Source organism: Emydura macquarii, unplaced genomic scaffold (assembly GCF_026122565.2).
Source record: "Emydura macquarii macquarii isolate MOO-44397 ecotype Brisbane River unplaced genomic scaffold, CSIRO-AGI_Emac_v2 contig_915, whole genome shotgun sequence".
Classification (NCBI taxonomy): domain Eukaryota; kingdom Metazoa; phylum Chordata; order Testudines; family Chelidae; genus Emydura; species Emydura macquarii.
Window position 1 is genome coordinate 652,955 of NW_027131052.1, and position 12,943 is coordinate 665,897.

At 53.4% G+C, this 12,943-nt stretch overlaps 1 protein-coding gene across 1 annotated transcript; it reads right to left on the minus strand.

The window, feature by feature from the left end:
• Positions 1-668: 668 nt before the first annotated feature.
• On the minus strand, positions 669-3,566 carry MSMP (microseminoprotein, prostate associated). Its single transcript, XM_067543577.1, has 3 exons — positions 3,203-3,566; positions 2,308-2,416; positions 669-1,703 (listed from the first exon to the last, which is right to left on the minus strand). Exons 1-3 carry the CDS (start codon positions 3,312-3,314, stop codon positions 1,514-1,516), a joined length of 411 nt encoding a protein of 136 aa, XP_067399678.1. The 5' UTR covers positions 3,315-3,566; the 3' UTR covers positions 669-1,513.
• Between the last annotated feature and the right edge of the window lie 9,377 nt (positions 3,567-12,943).

The window sequence follows — 12,943 nt, forward strand, 5'->3', positions numbered from 1 at the left end:
CTGGGACAGCCCTGGCTCTGCTCTGGGTGGGGGGGGGTCCCTGGGACAGCCCTGGCTCTGCTCTGGGTGGAGCGGGGGTCCCTGGGACAGCCCTGGCTTTGCCCTGGTGGGGGTGGGGGTGTTTCCTTGCTGTCCCCCAGGCCGTTTCTGCCGCGTCCCAGCCTGGCTTTAGCAGCCGCCCAGCTGCGGCTGGGTTCGACCTGGCCTGTCCTGTGTTGGGGGACAGCGTGTGCTCTGCAGGGGGGTGAGAGGCGGCCCTTTCCCCTGCTGGGAGCAGTCCCTCTCCCCTCGACAGTCACCGACCAGAGTCTCGTGGGTTGAAGTCATGCTTTTATTGCAAGAACAGAACGAGCTACGCGAGGTTCTGCGCGACACAGAGGCGATGCTGGCCGGGCCGGGCTCCCGGGGCAGCCAGCGGCACACGCCATCACTTCAGCTCCCTGAGCCCCAGCAGGGCTCCTGGGCTCACCCCGTCACCCACTCCCCTCTGCTAGCTCTCACCACATGGGGGCCTCTCCCAGGAATACCCTGCTTCCCCCCCGTGTCCCAGCATAGGGCAGGCAGGCTCCTTCCGCCGCAGTCAGCTGTACGTGCAGGGGCTGCAGTGGTTCCAGAGCGTTTGCCCTACACCTCGAAGGAAGGACGGAGCCTCCCCCATTTCACCAGAAGGCAAAGGGCCCAGCAGGGCGTGGCGGACGGGGAGTGCAGTGACGCAAGCCCAGCGTGTAATGCACACAGGGCCCTGGTCTCCCCCAGCAGAATCCCTGGTGCCCTGTCACTGCCTGCACGGGCGAGCGGCAGGGAGGGCCTAGGATGCAGTTCCCATGTGGATGCTGGCAGAGCAAGAGGCTGCCATGGTGCTGTGTGATTCCATCCTTTACACTGCACCCCTCCGCTCTCCTGCCGTCTGGTCCCTGCAGGGCTGCGCTCCTGGAGAGAGCCTGGCTCAGCTCTCAGCCCATCCCAGACCCAGAAAGGCAGCCCAGACTCCCTCTTCCCCCGCTCTGCGCTGATGGAGCCTTGAGGGGATTGCTTTGGTTGGGCCCACAGACGTGGGGCAGTCAGACAAGGGTCCCTGCTTCCCTGACACCTGCATCCTCAGCTGGGACTCCTTTGGGCTTTCCTGAGAGAGGTTTTTGCTGGGGTTTGAAAAAGCAGGAAGCAAGGAGCTCATCCGCTGCCCCCAGTGTGACCCCCTCTCTCCTGTGTCCCCATCCGGCCCCTCCTCTCGGGCGGGACCTCCCTTCATGTGAGCATGCACTGACCTGGGGCAGAGGGGGAGCCCTGCTTTGGGTCAGGAAGCTGAAGGCAAAAGCGAAGCCGTATCAAGGCAGCGCTAGGTTGCAAATATTAACTTATTTATTACAGTGTTGTGCGGATAGTGGTTTCCCTGGAAGGTGGCTGCAGTGGGGTCTCTACGGGACCGTGGTGCAGGTATAGAACATGCAATAAATGTGCTGGTCGGGCTAGGGCGGGTCATGCTGGATGGATGATGGAGGAGGCACTGCCCAGTCTACCTGCTCAGCCGCGTCTCCAGCACCTTGTTGATCACTGGCTCGGGGGCGCCAGCCGATCCCCACTCGTGCTCCATGCTGTTCACACAAGGCAGGCTGGGGTTGGCTTTCTGAACCACCGAAATCTGGCAGGTCTGCGAGTCGTAGTGGACCTCACACCAGTCTGGGAAATCGATGGGGTGCTGGGTGCTGGACAGGAGAAGGGAGGGTGGGGTGAGTTGGCTGGGGGGCACCAGGAGAGAGTGGAGGCCAGGCCAGCTGGGTCCTGTGCGTGTTCCACTGACTCACCTGGCAGGTAAATGGAAAACGCTTTCCTCCCCCCGGGCATGGCCACGGCCAAGCCTGTGCTCCAGCGCCTCCGGCTAGCCCCACAGCCAACTGCTCTCAGGCCCCTTCCCCGTCAACCTCCACAAAGTCTCCCCGCTCTGAGCTCAGCCTCAGAGTGCCCTGTTCTCCCTCCCCCCAGCTGCCTTTGCTTGTGTCTCCCAGCACAAGTGGGGTGCAGCTGTCAGAGCTTTGGGGTGTAGCTCTGGCAGCACAAAGGAAATACTGCTTCCATTCCCTAAAGACATCAGGCCCCAGTGCAGGATCCCAGCCCAGCCCAGCTGCCCTTCCCGAGGGCTGGGTTCAGGGTGCTGACACTCCTGCTTAGTCACAGTGTGCCCCCTGCCCCCCGTTTATTCTCGTACATGCACAGCTCCAGGGGCAGAGCCCTGACCAGGGCTTCAGGCTTCAGCCACAATAGAAACAGCCACAGCAGCGCCCCCTCCCCCGGGCACGTACCCCCACTTACATTTCACAGCAGCCCACGCCAATGGGGTGCAGGCAGGTGCAGAGCAGGCAGCTGGAGCTGAGCCACGACTCTCCCAGGGTGAACTGCTTCCCCTCGTAGTGACAAGGAGCTGGAAGGGAAAGGGCCGTCATGAGCGCCTGTGAGGCTGCCCGCCCAGAGCAGGGCAACGGGCTGTGGGCATGACCCTAGGCTAGGCCTGCCCGTGATATGAGAACAGGCACCACCCAGACCCGCTGCCTTCTCTCTGCCATGGGAGCAACTCCAGAGCCCTCCCACCTGCTCCATGATGTGAGAAAGGGGCTGGGGGAGTGATCCCCTGGCTCCCCCGCAGCCCTGTGACACTGAAGATAACCAGTAACCCTCGCCCCATCTCTTCCCTTCCCCTCCCCACACGCTGGGCTGGACTCTGACAGGACCGGGAAGCTCCTGCAGCTGTGGCCAGGGCCGGAGAGCAGACACGTTTCCACCTGTTTGTGATCTTGGCCAGTCTCGGCCACTTCCCTCGGTGCTGTCAGATGCAGTGAGCCCCGGGCCTGGTGCAGATGGGCACTAGTCACTCCCACTCACGAACGGCTGTGCCCCTCACTCACCCGCAGGGAGCAGTGGGCTTCCCTTTCCTGTCATGACCTCTCCCGCCTTCATCGCCCAGGCTGGGGTCTTGACAGCAGCTGGGCTGTGGCCCAGCAGGCCCTTTCTCAGCCAGAGCCCAGGGGAGCTATTCCCTAGTTTATGAGCTGCTTGTCACTCGTGGCTGGCCTGGAACCGCGCTCCCAAGGCTCAGCACAATTTGTTTATTGCTTTGCAGCTCTGTAGCCCTGAGCTTCCACTGCCCTAACGAGTCCAAGGACAAGGGGAATGCCTCTCCTCCCCGCTCTACTCTCCGCCGCTGCCTTACCTTGAGCCTGGAAATAACATTTTGCCTGGGATCCCTGTAGCTGGAGGAGGAAATAGACCAGCAGGCAGATCCTGGCACAGACACGTGCGACCTTCTGCACCTTCTTGGCCATTGCTGCGGCTTGTGCTTGGACTCCTCTTAGTCCTGACCCAGTTCCTCTACTTCTCTCTCCGTCTCTGTGCTTTGCTCCTCTCTGCCTCTCCTTTTTCAAGGTTCTTCTCTCAGTCCCACCAGGAGGTATTTATAAAGTTCAGCTTTATGACCTGGCCACCAGCTGTGCCCCACTGGAAAAGTTGTAAAACTCATTTCCTGATTTGAAAGGCATGAAAACAAGAGGTAGGATCAAGATTTTTAACAAGCTGTGAAAAGCTGATTCATGCCCTCCAGTAAGGTCTCCAGTTGGAAATCCCGGAGGGTGCAAGGACAGGCAGTGAGGTCACAGAACAGGGACCCTCTCTGGGTCCCCTAGGGCAGGGTCACTCAGACAAACCACCAGTGCTGGCACCAGATCAAGGCAAAGAGGCTTTTGTGGAACCTTCTCCTGGTCATGCTGAGCTGTCTCTAATTCCCGACAACACCCACAGAGGAGATCTCAGGGGTGTTTTGTCTCAGTGGAGACCAGAATGTTCCACTCCTGCGAAGGGCTAAGCATAGCGCGGGCTGTGTCTGCGGATGTTAACCAGGATAGCCAAGCGTCTATCCTGCGCAAAGCAAGAAAACGCACGCACAGTCGAAGGATGAAGTGTCACACAAACCAGACTACCACTCCCTGCAGAAACACAGGCCCAAAACTACCAAGCAACAAAACAACAACCACATAGCTGTCACCAGACACAACACACCTTCAACCACTGCAAGACCTAGTGTGACTACAGCTCCCAACAACAACCAGGGCCATGAGCACCGTCACAGCATGACTTCAGCCATCCACAGAGACAGTGGCCTGGTCAAACCCACGGATTTCTCTGGAGTTCCATCAGGGATGAGACCCCATGATTCAGAGGAGTTCGGAGCTTATCTGAGCCTTCTCCCACCACTGCCCATGGCCACAGCTGCTCTGCCAGGCTGCCTGAGTGCTCCCTGATGAGCAGAGTACATCAGAGCTGCTGCAGGGCAGAGTCCACGCACGTTTCAGGCGGTTCATCCCTTTGGCCCAGTTTGAGCAGCAGGGCACATTTGCGCTCCTGGTTTTGTGGGTGTCCATCCCCCCCATTGGTTGCTCAAAGGGGCTCGCACAGATATGGGTGTGTGACTGCCTGATCTGTCCTGTCAATTCGCAGTGGGCAGAACCCTGGGGGAATGCAGTGTTCATTCTCCTCCTGGCAATCCCCCCTGCTCACAGGGCTGGCGAGACACTGCTGTGTCCAGGCCAGAGGCATCTTCTGCTAAGTGCTAGGATCCACAGTCCAGTTAGTTCAGTGTCCTTGGGGGGACCGGGACCCTGAACTTTACACAGGAGAATCTCCATAAATGAGGGGACTTATCAGATGAGAAAATGAAAACCCTTAAACTCGGTGTGGAGATGGCTGTAATAAATGTGTGAGGTGTTCGATGGCATGGACATGTGAGCCAGCTCCGTTAATGGCGGGTGTCAGGGCCAAACGAATCCTCCAGAGCCTGGGAACACAGCCCTAACGAGGCAGGAGCACGGAGCGCAGCAGGGAGCATAGAGGAAGGAAATTGGGAGCCTAAGATGAATTTGTAGAAAAAATAACCAGAGACAAAAGAACAAATGATTCTTTGAGCATAGTGGAAGCAGGAAGCCTGTGAGAGAACCCACTGGTCTGCTGGATCAACAGGACATAAAGGGAACAATCATGGAAAGTAAGGACATTGCAGAGAAGCGACACCATTTCTTTCCAGTGTCCTTCGGTTGGGGAAGTACTTATTCAGGACCTGCTCTTTTCAGGTAATAAGGATGAGGTGTTCTCAGAGATTGAGGTATCAGACAAGGAGATACCAGAAGAAATTGATAAATCAAAGAGCAACTAGTCCCCAGGCCAGGATGGCACGGCCAAGAGTTCCGGAGGAAAATATGAATGAAGTGGTTGACCTGCTCACGGAAGTTTGCAGTTGCTCATTGGAATCAGCTACTGTGCCAGGGGCCTAGAGGGCCTTAGGAATCGCCAGATTGGATTGGACTCAAGGTCCTCTCTCTCTGGTCAGTGGCCTTTGCCAGCTGCTTCAAAGGAAGAGGCAAGAGCCCCTCAGTAGGAGCTGTGGATGATCTGCCCTTATGTTAGGTTTCACCCTAATTCCTAGTAGTTAGAGATTGTTTGAGACCCTGAAATAGGAGGTTTAATATTCCTTACGGAATTCTTGTTGTCCTCAGAAATATCCAGTCTCTTTTAGAAGTGTGCTGGTTTTGGTCTCAATGGTTTCATGTGGTAGTGAGTTCCACAGTCTAACTGAGCATCTAACTGAGCATTGTGTGAAAAAGTATTTCCTTTTATCCGTTTTGAATTTGCCTCCTTTCAGTTTCATTGAATGTCCCCTTGTTCTTGTGTTATGAGACCAGGAATTTCTGTTCTCTTGATTTCCCTTCTCTAGAGCAGACCAAGCGGGAGAGGGTAATATCATTTATTAAACCGACTTCTGTTGAGGGAGAAAGTTGAGCTTTCATAGAGCTCTTCTTCAGGTCTATGTAAACACATAAGCTTGTCTCTCTCACTAACAAAAGCTGGCCCAGTAAAATGTATCACCTCAACCACTTTGTGTCTCTAATATCCTGGGACCGACATGGCTACAGCAACACTGCATGCAACAATGGAAGTTCTCTGGAGCAGTCATTGTCTTATGTTCTTTTATCCTATTCATCTCGTCTCTAAGGTAATGGTCTCACTCTGTTCAATTTCTCTTTACAGGAGATATTTTCCAGGCCTTTGATCATTCTCCTTGTCCTGGTCTGAACCCCCTCTAACTCTCTATTGTCGTTTGTGAAATGGGGGCGGCATGCAGTATTCAGATGAGGCCGCACCATTAATTCATAATTGCAATGTAATGTTTTTTGTATTATTCTTCATACCATTCCTTATGTCTCCTAACCTCATGTTAGCCCTTCTGATGCTGGCCGTTCACTGAGCAGAGGTTTTCATTGCACTGTCTCCAGTGACACCCATTTCCCGCTCTGGGATTGATGTTGTTCATTTTGAAGGCTTGTTTAGTGTTCTCTTGTCAAAGGCCATTTGAATGTCAACTTTTCCCCCGTTATCCATGACTTTATTGACACAGTAAAGGACTCCTGGCATGTGGGTGCAGTGCTGTTGCTGTATCAAGTCACTCCTTAGCCTTCTCTTTAAGCTAAACAGATTGAGTTCCAGAGTCTCTCTCTCACGGTAAGGTGTGTTTTCCAACTCTTTAGTCGTCCTCATGGCTCTCTGAACACTCGCTAACCCTTCCTGAAGAAGGGAAAAATGATAAATGATCTGGTCATGCAGATTTTTGTTTAGCTGTAATAGCTGTTGTTTAACACCCTCCCTAGTTACTGATGGACTAGAGAGTGTTTAATTCTGATGGGAGATTAGCACATCCTGCTTCTCTCCCAACACAGAAATATTCATTGGACACTTCTGCCATTTCTGCCTCATGATTGAGTTTTATCAAGTCTGCAGCTAGCCCACTGCTAGGATTGAACGTGTTCCTAATGGCCACATCTCCGAACTGTCGGAGACCAAGTTGAGGTTAAAGGACGCCCAAGCCAAGAACTTCTGCCCAAGATACCAGCGACCAGAGCTCTCCAGTCTCAGACCAGGCCAGAGCATGGGTGACAAACACCTGCACAGCAGCATTCATTGCTGGAGCAGCAATGACCCCAAGAGCCGACGAAATCAGTACCCAAGCGCCTCCTTGCCAGAAGAGGGTTTCAGATTCATCCCTTCCTGGGCTCCCAGTGCTGCAGAGGGGCAGGGGCACAGTCTGGGACATCGAGAGGCCGCCAGACAGAGTGCAGCTGTGGTGCGAAGTGTGTCACCAGAGAGGTCAAAGGATCCTTCCTGCCAGTCACTGGCCTGCCCTCCCGGCCAGGGACCTCACGGGGTTTTTCTGTATTGGTAATTGCCCAGGGACGTTGTGTTGCCAGGACCTACGCTGTCAGCCTGCAATGACTCCTGGCAGGTGGGTGGCTGGAATAAACCCCTTAGCTCCTTGCAGAGAGGGGATCATAGTGCATCTTACTGAGCTCCTCTTTGCGAAGCGGTGGAGTTGAGTTTCCATCCAGCCACACCTCAGTCTCAGCAGCTAGACTTCCCCAGCCCCCGTGCTGCAGTCCCAAGTGCTGTCATTGTTTGGTCTGCAGAGCAAAGAGCCCCACACATGCCAGGGGCTCCAGACATGACTGATTTTAAGCAGCAGTCACTCATGGATGATGAATGCTGGACTCTGAAGCCGCACGCTTTGTGATGGAATGGCAGCCTGGAATTCATAGATTCATAGACAATAGGGGCTGGCAGGCACCCCAGGAGGTGTCTAGTCCAGCCCCCTGCTCACAGCAAGACCAACCCCGACTAAACCATCCCATCCCATCCAGGGCTTTGTCTAGCCAGACCTTAAAAACCCCTCAGGATGGAAAAAAGGACCTGGGGGTAACAGTGAATAAGAAGCTGGATATGAGTCAGCAGTGTGCCCTGGTTGCCAAGAAGGCTAATAGCATATTGGGCTGCATTAGTAGGAGCATTGCCAGCAGATGGAGGGAAGTGATTATTCCCCTCTATTCAGCACTGGTGAGGCCACATTTGGAGTATTGTGTTCAGTTTTGGGCTCCCCACCAGAGGAAGAATGTGGACAATTGGAGAGAGTCCAGCGGAGGGCAATGAAAATGATGAGGGGGCTGGAGCACATGACTTATGAGGAGAGGCTGAGGGAACTGGGCTTGTTTAGTCTGCAGAAGAGAAGAATGAGGGGGGATTTGATAGCAGCCTTTAACTACCTGAAAGGGGGTTCCAGGGAGGACGGAGCTAGGCTGTTCTCAGTGGTGGCAGATGACAGAACAAGGAGCAACGGTCTCAAGTTGCAGGGCGGGAGGTCTAGGTTGGACATTAGGAAAAAGTTTTTCCCTAGGAGGGTGGTGAAGCACTGGAATGGGTTACCTAGGGAGGTGGTGGAATCTCCATCCTTAGAGGTTTTTAAGCTGAGGCTTGACAAAGCCCTGGCTGGGATGATTTAGCTGAGGTTAGTCCTGCTTTGAGCAGGGGGTTGGACTAGATGACCTCCTGAGGTCCCTTCCAACTCTATGATTCTATGGAGATTCCACCACCTCCCTAGGGAACCCATTCCAGTGCTTCACCACCCTCCTAGTGAAAATATTTTCCTAATATCCAACCTAGACCTCCCCCGCTGCAACTTGAGACCGTTGCTCCTTGTTCTGTCATCTGCCACCACTGAGAACAGCCTAGCCCCATCCTCCCTGGAACCCCCTTTCAGGTAGTTAAAGGCTGCTATCAAATCCCCCCTCATTCTTCTCTTCTGCAGACTGAACAAGCCTAGTTCCCTCAGCCTCTCCTCATAAGTCTTGTGCCCCAGCCCCCTAATAATTTTGTTGCCCTCCGCTGGACTCTCTCCAACTTGTCCACATCCTTTTTGTAGTGGGGCGCGCAAAACTGGACACAATACTCCAAATGCGGCCTCACCAGTGCCGAATAGAGGGCAATAATCACTTCCCTCAATCTGCTGGCAATGCTCCTACTAATGCAGCCCAATATGCCATTAGCCTTCTTGGCAACCAGGGCACACTGCTGACTCATATCCAGCTTCTTATTCACTGTTACCCCAGGTCCTTTTCTGCAGAGCTGCTGCCTAGCTCGTCGGTCCCCAATCTGTAGCTGTGCATGGGATTCTTCCATCCTAAGGGCAGTACTCTGCACTTGTCCTTGTTGAACCTCATCAGGTTTCTTTTGGCCCAATCCTCCAGTTTGTCTAGAATAGTGGTTCTCAACCTTTCCAGACTACTGTACCCCTGTCAGGAGTCTGATCTGTCTTGTGTACCCCAAGCTTCACCTCTCTTAAAAACTACTTGCTTACAAAATCAGACATAAAAACACAGGAGTGTCACAGCACACCATCACTGTAAAATGGCTGACTTTCTCATTTTTACCAAATAATTATAAAATAAATCCATTGGAATATAAATATTGTACTTATATTTCCATGTGATACTTGAGCCAGTTTTTTACTTGTGAGCCATGTCTGAAGCCTGAACCCCCGGCAGCGGGGCTGAAGCATGTAACTTAGCTTCGTGGGGCCCCTGTGGCAGGGGCCTCAGGCAGTTGCCCTGCTTGTCATCCTCTAATGCTGCCTTCGCACTTGTGAACCCCTAAATCCATCCTGTGACCCCATGTGGGGCTGCAACCCCCAGGTTGAGAAACACTGATCTAGCTGAGTTGATGTACCCACTGAAAGATCTCTGAGTATCCCCAGGGGTACATGTATCCTTGGTTGAGAACCACTGATCTAGGTCACTCTGTATCCTATCCCTATCCCCAGCGTATCTACTACTCCCCCAGTTCAGTGTCATCTGCCAACTTGCTGAGGGTGCAATCTACCCCATCCTCCAGATCATTAATGAAGATGTTGAACAAAACCAGCCCCAGCACCAATCCCCGGGGCACTCCGCTTGTGACCGGCTGCCAGCTAGACATGGAGCCATTGATCACTACTCGTTGAGCCCTATGCTCTAACCAGTTCTCTATCCATTTTATAGTCCATTCATCCAACCCATACTTCTTTAACTTGCTGATAAGAATACTGTGAGAGACAGTATCAAAAGCTTTGTTAAAGTCAAAGTATATCACATCCAGCACTTTCCCCCCATCTACAGAGTCCGTCATCTCATCACAGAAGGCAATCAGGTTGGTCAGGCATGACTTGCCCTTGGTGAATCCATGCTGACTGTTCCTGATCACCTTCCTCTCTTCCAAGTGCTTTAAAATGGATTCCTGGAGGATCTGCTCCATGATTTTTCTGGGGACTGAGGTGAGGCTGACCAGCCTGTAGTTCCCTGGATTCTCCTTCTTCCCTGTCTTGAAGATGGGCACTAGATTTGCCTTTTTCCAATTGTCCGGGACCTCCACCAATTGCCACGAGTTTTCAAAGATAATAGCCAATGGCTCTGCAGTCACATCAGCCAACCCCCTCAGCACCCTCGGGTGCATTGCATCTGGCCCCATGGACTTGTGTATGTCCAATCTTTCTAAATAGTCTTGGACCTGTTCCTTCAGCACTGCGGGATGTTCACGTCCTTCCCATTCTGCACTGCCCAGGGCAGTCGTCTGGGAGCTGACCTTGTCTGTGAAGACAGAGGCAAAAAAAGCATTGAGTAATTTTAATTTTTTTCCACATCATTTGTCACTAGGTTGCTTCCCCTCACTTTCTCTGACCACCTTCTTGTTGCCAACACACCTGTAGTAACCCTTCTTGTTACCCTTCATGTCCCTTGCTAGCTGCAACTCCAGTTGTGGTTTGACCTTCTTGATTTCACTCCTGCATGTTCGAGCAGTATTTTTATAATCCTCCCTAGTCATCTGACCAAGCTTCCACTTCTTGTAAGCTTCTTTTTGTGTTTAAACTCACCGAAAATTTCTCTGTGAAGCTAAGCTGGTCACCTGCCATATTTGCTATTCTTTCTGCACATCGGGATGGTTTGTTCTTGCGCCTTCATAAGGTTTCTTTAAAATACAGCCAGCTCTCCTGGAGTCCTTTCCCCCTCATGTTAGCCTCCCAGGCGACCCTGCACATGAATTCCCTGAGAGAGTCAAAGTCTGCTTTTCTGAAGTCCAGGCTCCGTATCCTGCTGTTCTCCTTTCTTCCTTTTGTCAGGATCCTGAACTCGACCATCTCATGGTCACTGCTGCCTAGGTTACCACCCACTGCTACTTCCCCTACCAATTCTTCCTGTTTGTGAGCAGCAGGTCAAGTGGAGCACAGCTCCTAGTAGGTTCCTCCAGCACTTGCACCAGGACGTTTTCCAGAACACTTTCCAAAAACGTCCTGGATTGGCTGTGCTCTGCTATATCGCTCTTTAAAGCATGTTTGTTTGCTGGAAATACTTCAGGGTCCTGTTTAGCTTGGGGCTCTATAGTGGTGCCCATCACTGTGGTATCCAAGCACCTTCCACATGGAATTGGTTAGCGAATAGAGCGAACGAGCCGTGGGACTTTGCCTGGCCCTGATGGAATCTGTGACTGAACAAGGAATGCAGGCCTTACCTACAGGACAGGGGGCTGGACGCTAACAAACAACGACTCTGGAAAGGACTTAGGGTCCAAATGCACAAGCAGCTCACCATGAGCTCCCCGCACAGTGCTGCGGCACAGAGGGCGAATGCGAAGCTTGGATGGACAAACTGCCTGCGGATTATAAACCTCTCCATCCTTAGAGGTTTTTAAGGCCTGACTTGACAAAGCCCTGGCTGGGATGGTTTAGCTGGGGTTGGCCCTGCTTTGAGCAGGGGGTTGGACTAGATACCTCCTGAGGTCCCTGCCAACCCTCATCTTCTAGGATTCTAATTAGGAGCAGGGAGGTGATTTTGCCTCTGCATACGTCATGGGTGAGACAATACTGGAGCCTGCATCCCGTTCTGGTGGACACATCGTTAAAAGAATGTTGAAAAAATTGAGAGCCACAAAACGAGCCACAAAAATTATTCAAGGTCTGGAGAAGATGCCTGGGCGTGAGTCAAAGAGCTCAGTCTGTTCAGTTTATCAAGAAGAAGATTGCGAGGTGGCTTGATTACAGTGTGTAAGTACCTTCCGCGGGGGAAATATGGGGCGCTCGTGGGCTCTTTAACCTGGCAGAGAAAGGCAGAACAAGACCCAATGGCTGGAAGCTGAAGCCAGACAAATTCCACTTTGAAATTAGGCACACGTTTTTAATGGTGAAGGCGATGACAACTGCTGGTGTGTCTGAGAGGTTCTTGTGGGAACGCTGAGTCAGAGACGGGCCCTGGGGTGGATCCGGAGAGGTATCAGCACGCAGGGGCAGTGAGGGGTTCCCTTTATCAAAAGCGGCATGCAGGACCCATCTGTTGCCAGGGGCTGTGACACTGGGGACGTGCCGGAGATGCTGCCAGGGAAGGAGGCACCGAGGGGTCTGGTCCGGAGGAGGCACTACAGCGAGATACCACAACAATAGCTCACACCAGACCCCCAGCAAGAGGAGTGGGCAACGAAAGGAGCTGGACGAGGGAGCCAGGAGCGGCTGTAAAACCAGAATCTCCAGAGCCTTGGGCTGAGTGTGCAGCTGCAGAGCAGGAAGCGACAGGCTGCTGGCTGGCAGTGGGAGAGCAAACACCATAAAGCCGAGGAAGTGGTGCGATTGCTGTTTTAGGCAGCGAGGAGGCCTTGGCTCCCGCTCCCTGCACCAAACTGATTTTCTCTCTAAACAGCAAAAAAATTCAACTTATCTCTGGGCTGAACTCGGCCTCCCCCGCGCTCCCCTGGCTCCTCCGCTCCACGTGCCCTCCAGGGACAAGGTCCTGAGGGGGAAACCATGGCGCTGGGTCTCGCTCTGAGGCCCAGCACAGTCTGTGCGGCTCCTGTCTCTTCCCTACCGGCCTCTGGAAGCCCCAGGCCAGTGCACCCTCTCTGCCCAGACCACGGCTTTGGGCCCTCGTCTCCCAGTGCTGGCCCCGGCTCAGCTCCTCCCTTCACAGCCGTTCTGGGGGATGTGATGGCTCCTCCTCAGCCCAACAGCCTCCTGCCCATTGTCTAGTCTGCTCCGATACTACGCCCAGCCCCGGGATCCCCCCGT

Coding starts and splice junctions, on each gene's coding strand:
- MSMP (XM_067543577.1), bottom strand. CDS start 3,314: ATGGCCAAGAAGGTGCAGAAGGTCGCACGTGTCTGTGCCAGGATCTGC. Junction 2,417..3,202: donor ATGTTATTTCCAGGCTCAAG/GTAAGGCAGCGG, acceptor TTTCCCTTCCAG/CTCCTTGTCACTACGAGGGG. Junction 1,704..2,307: donor GGCGTGGGCTGCTGTGAAAT/GTAAGTGGGGGT, acceptor TCTCCTGTCCAG/CACCCAGCACCCCATCGATT.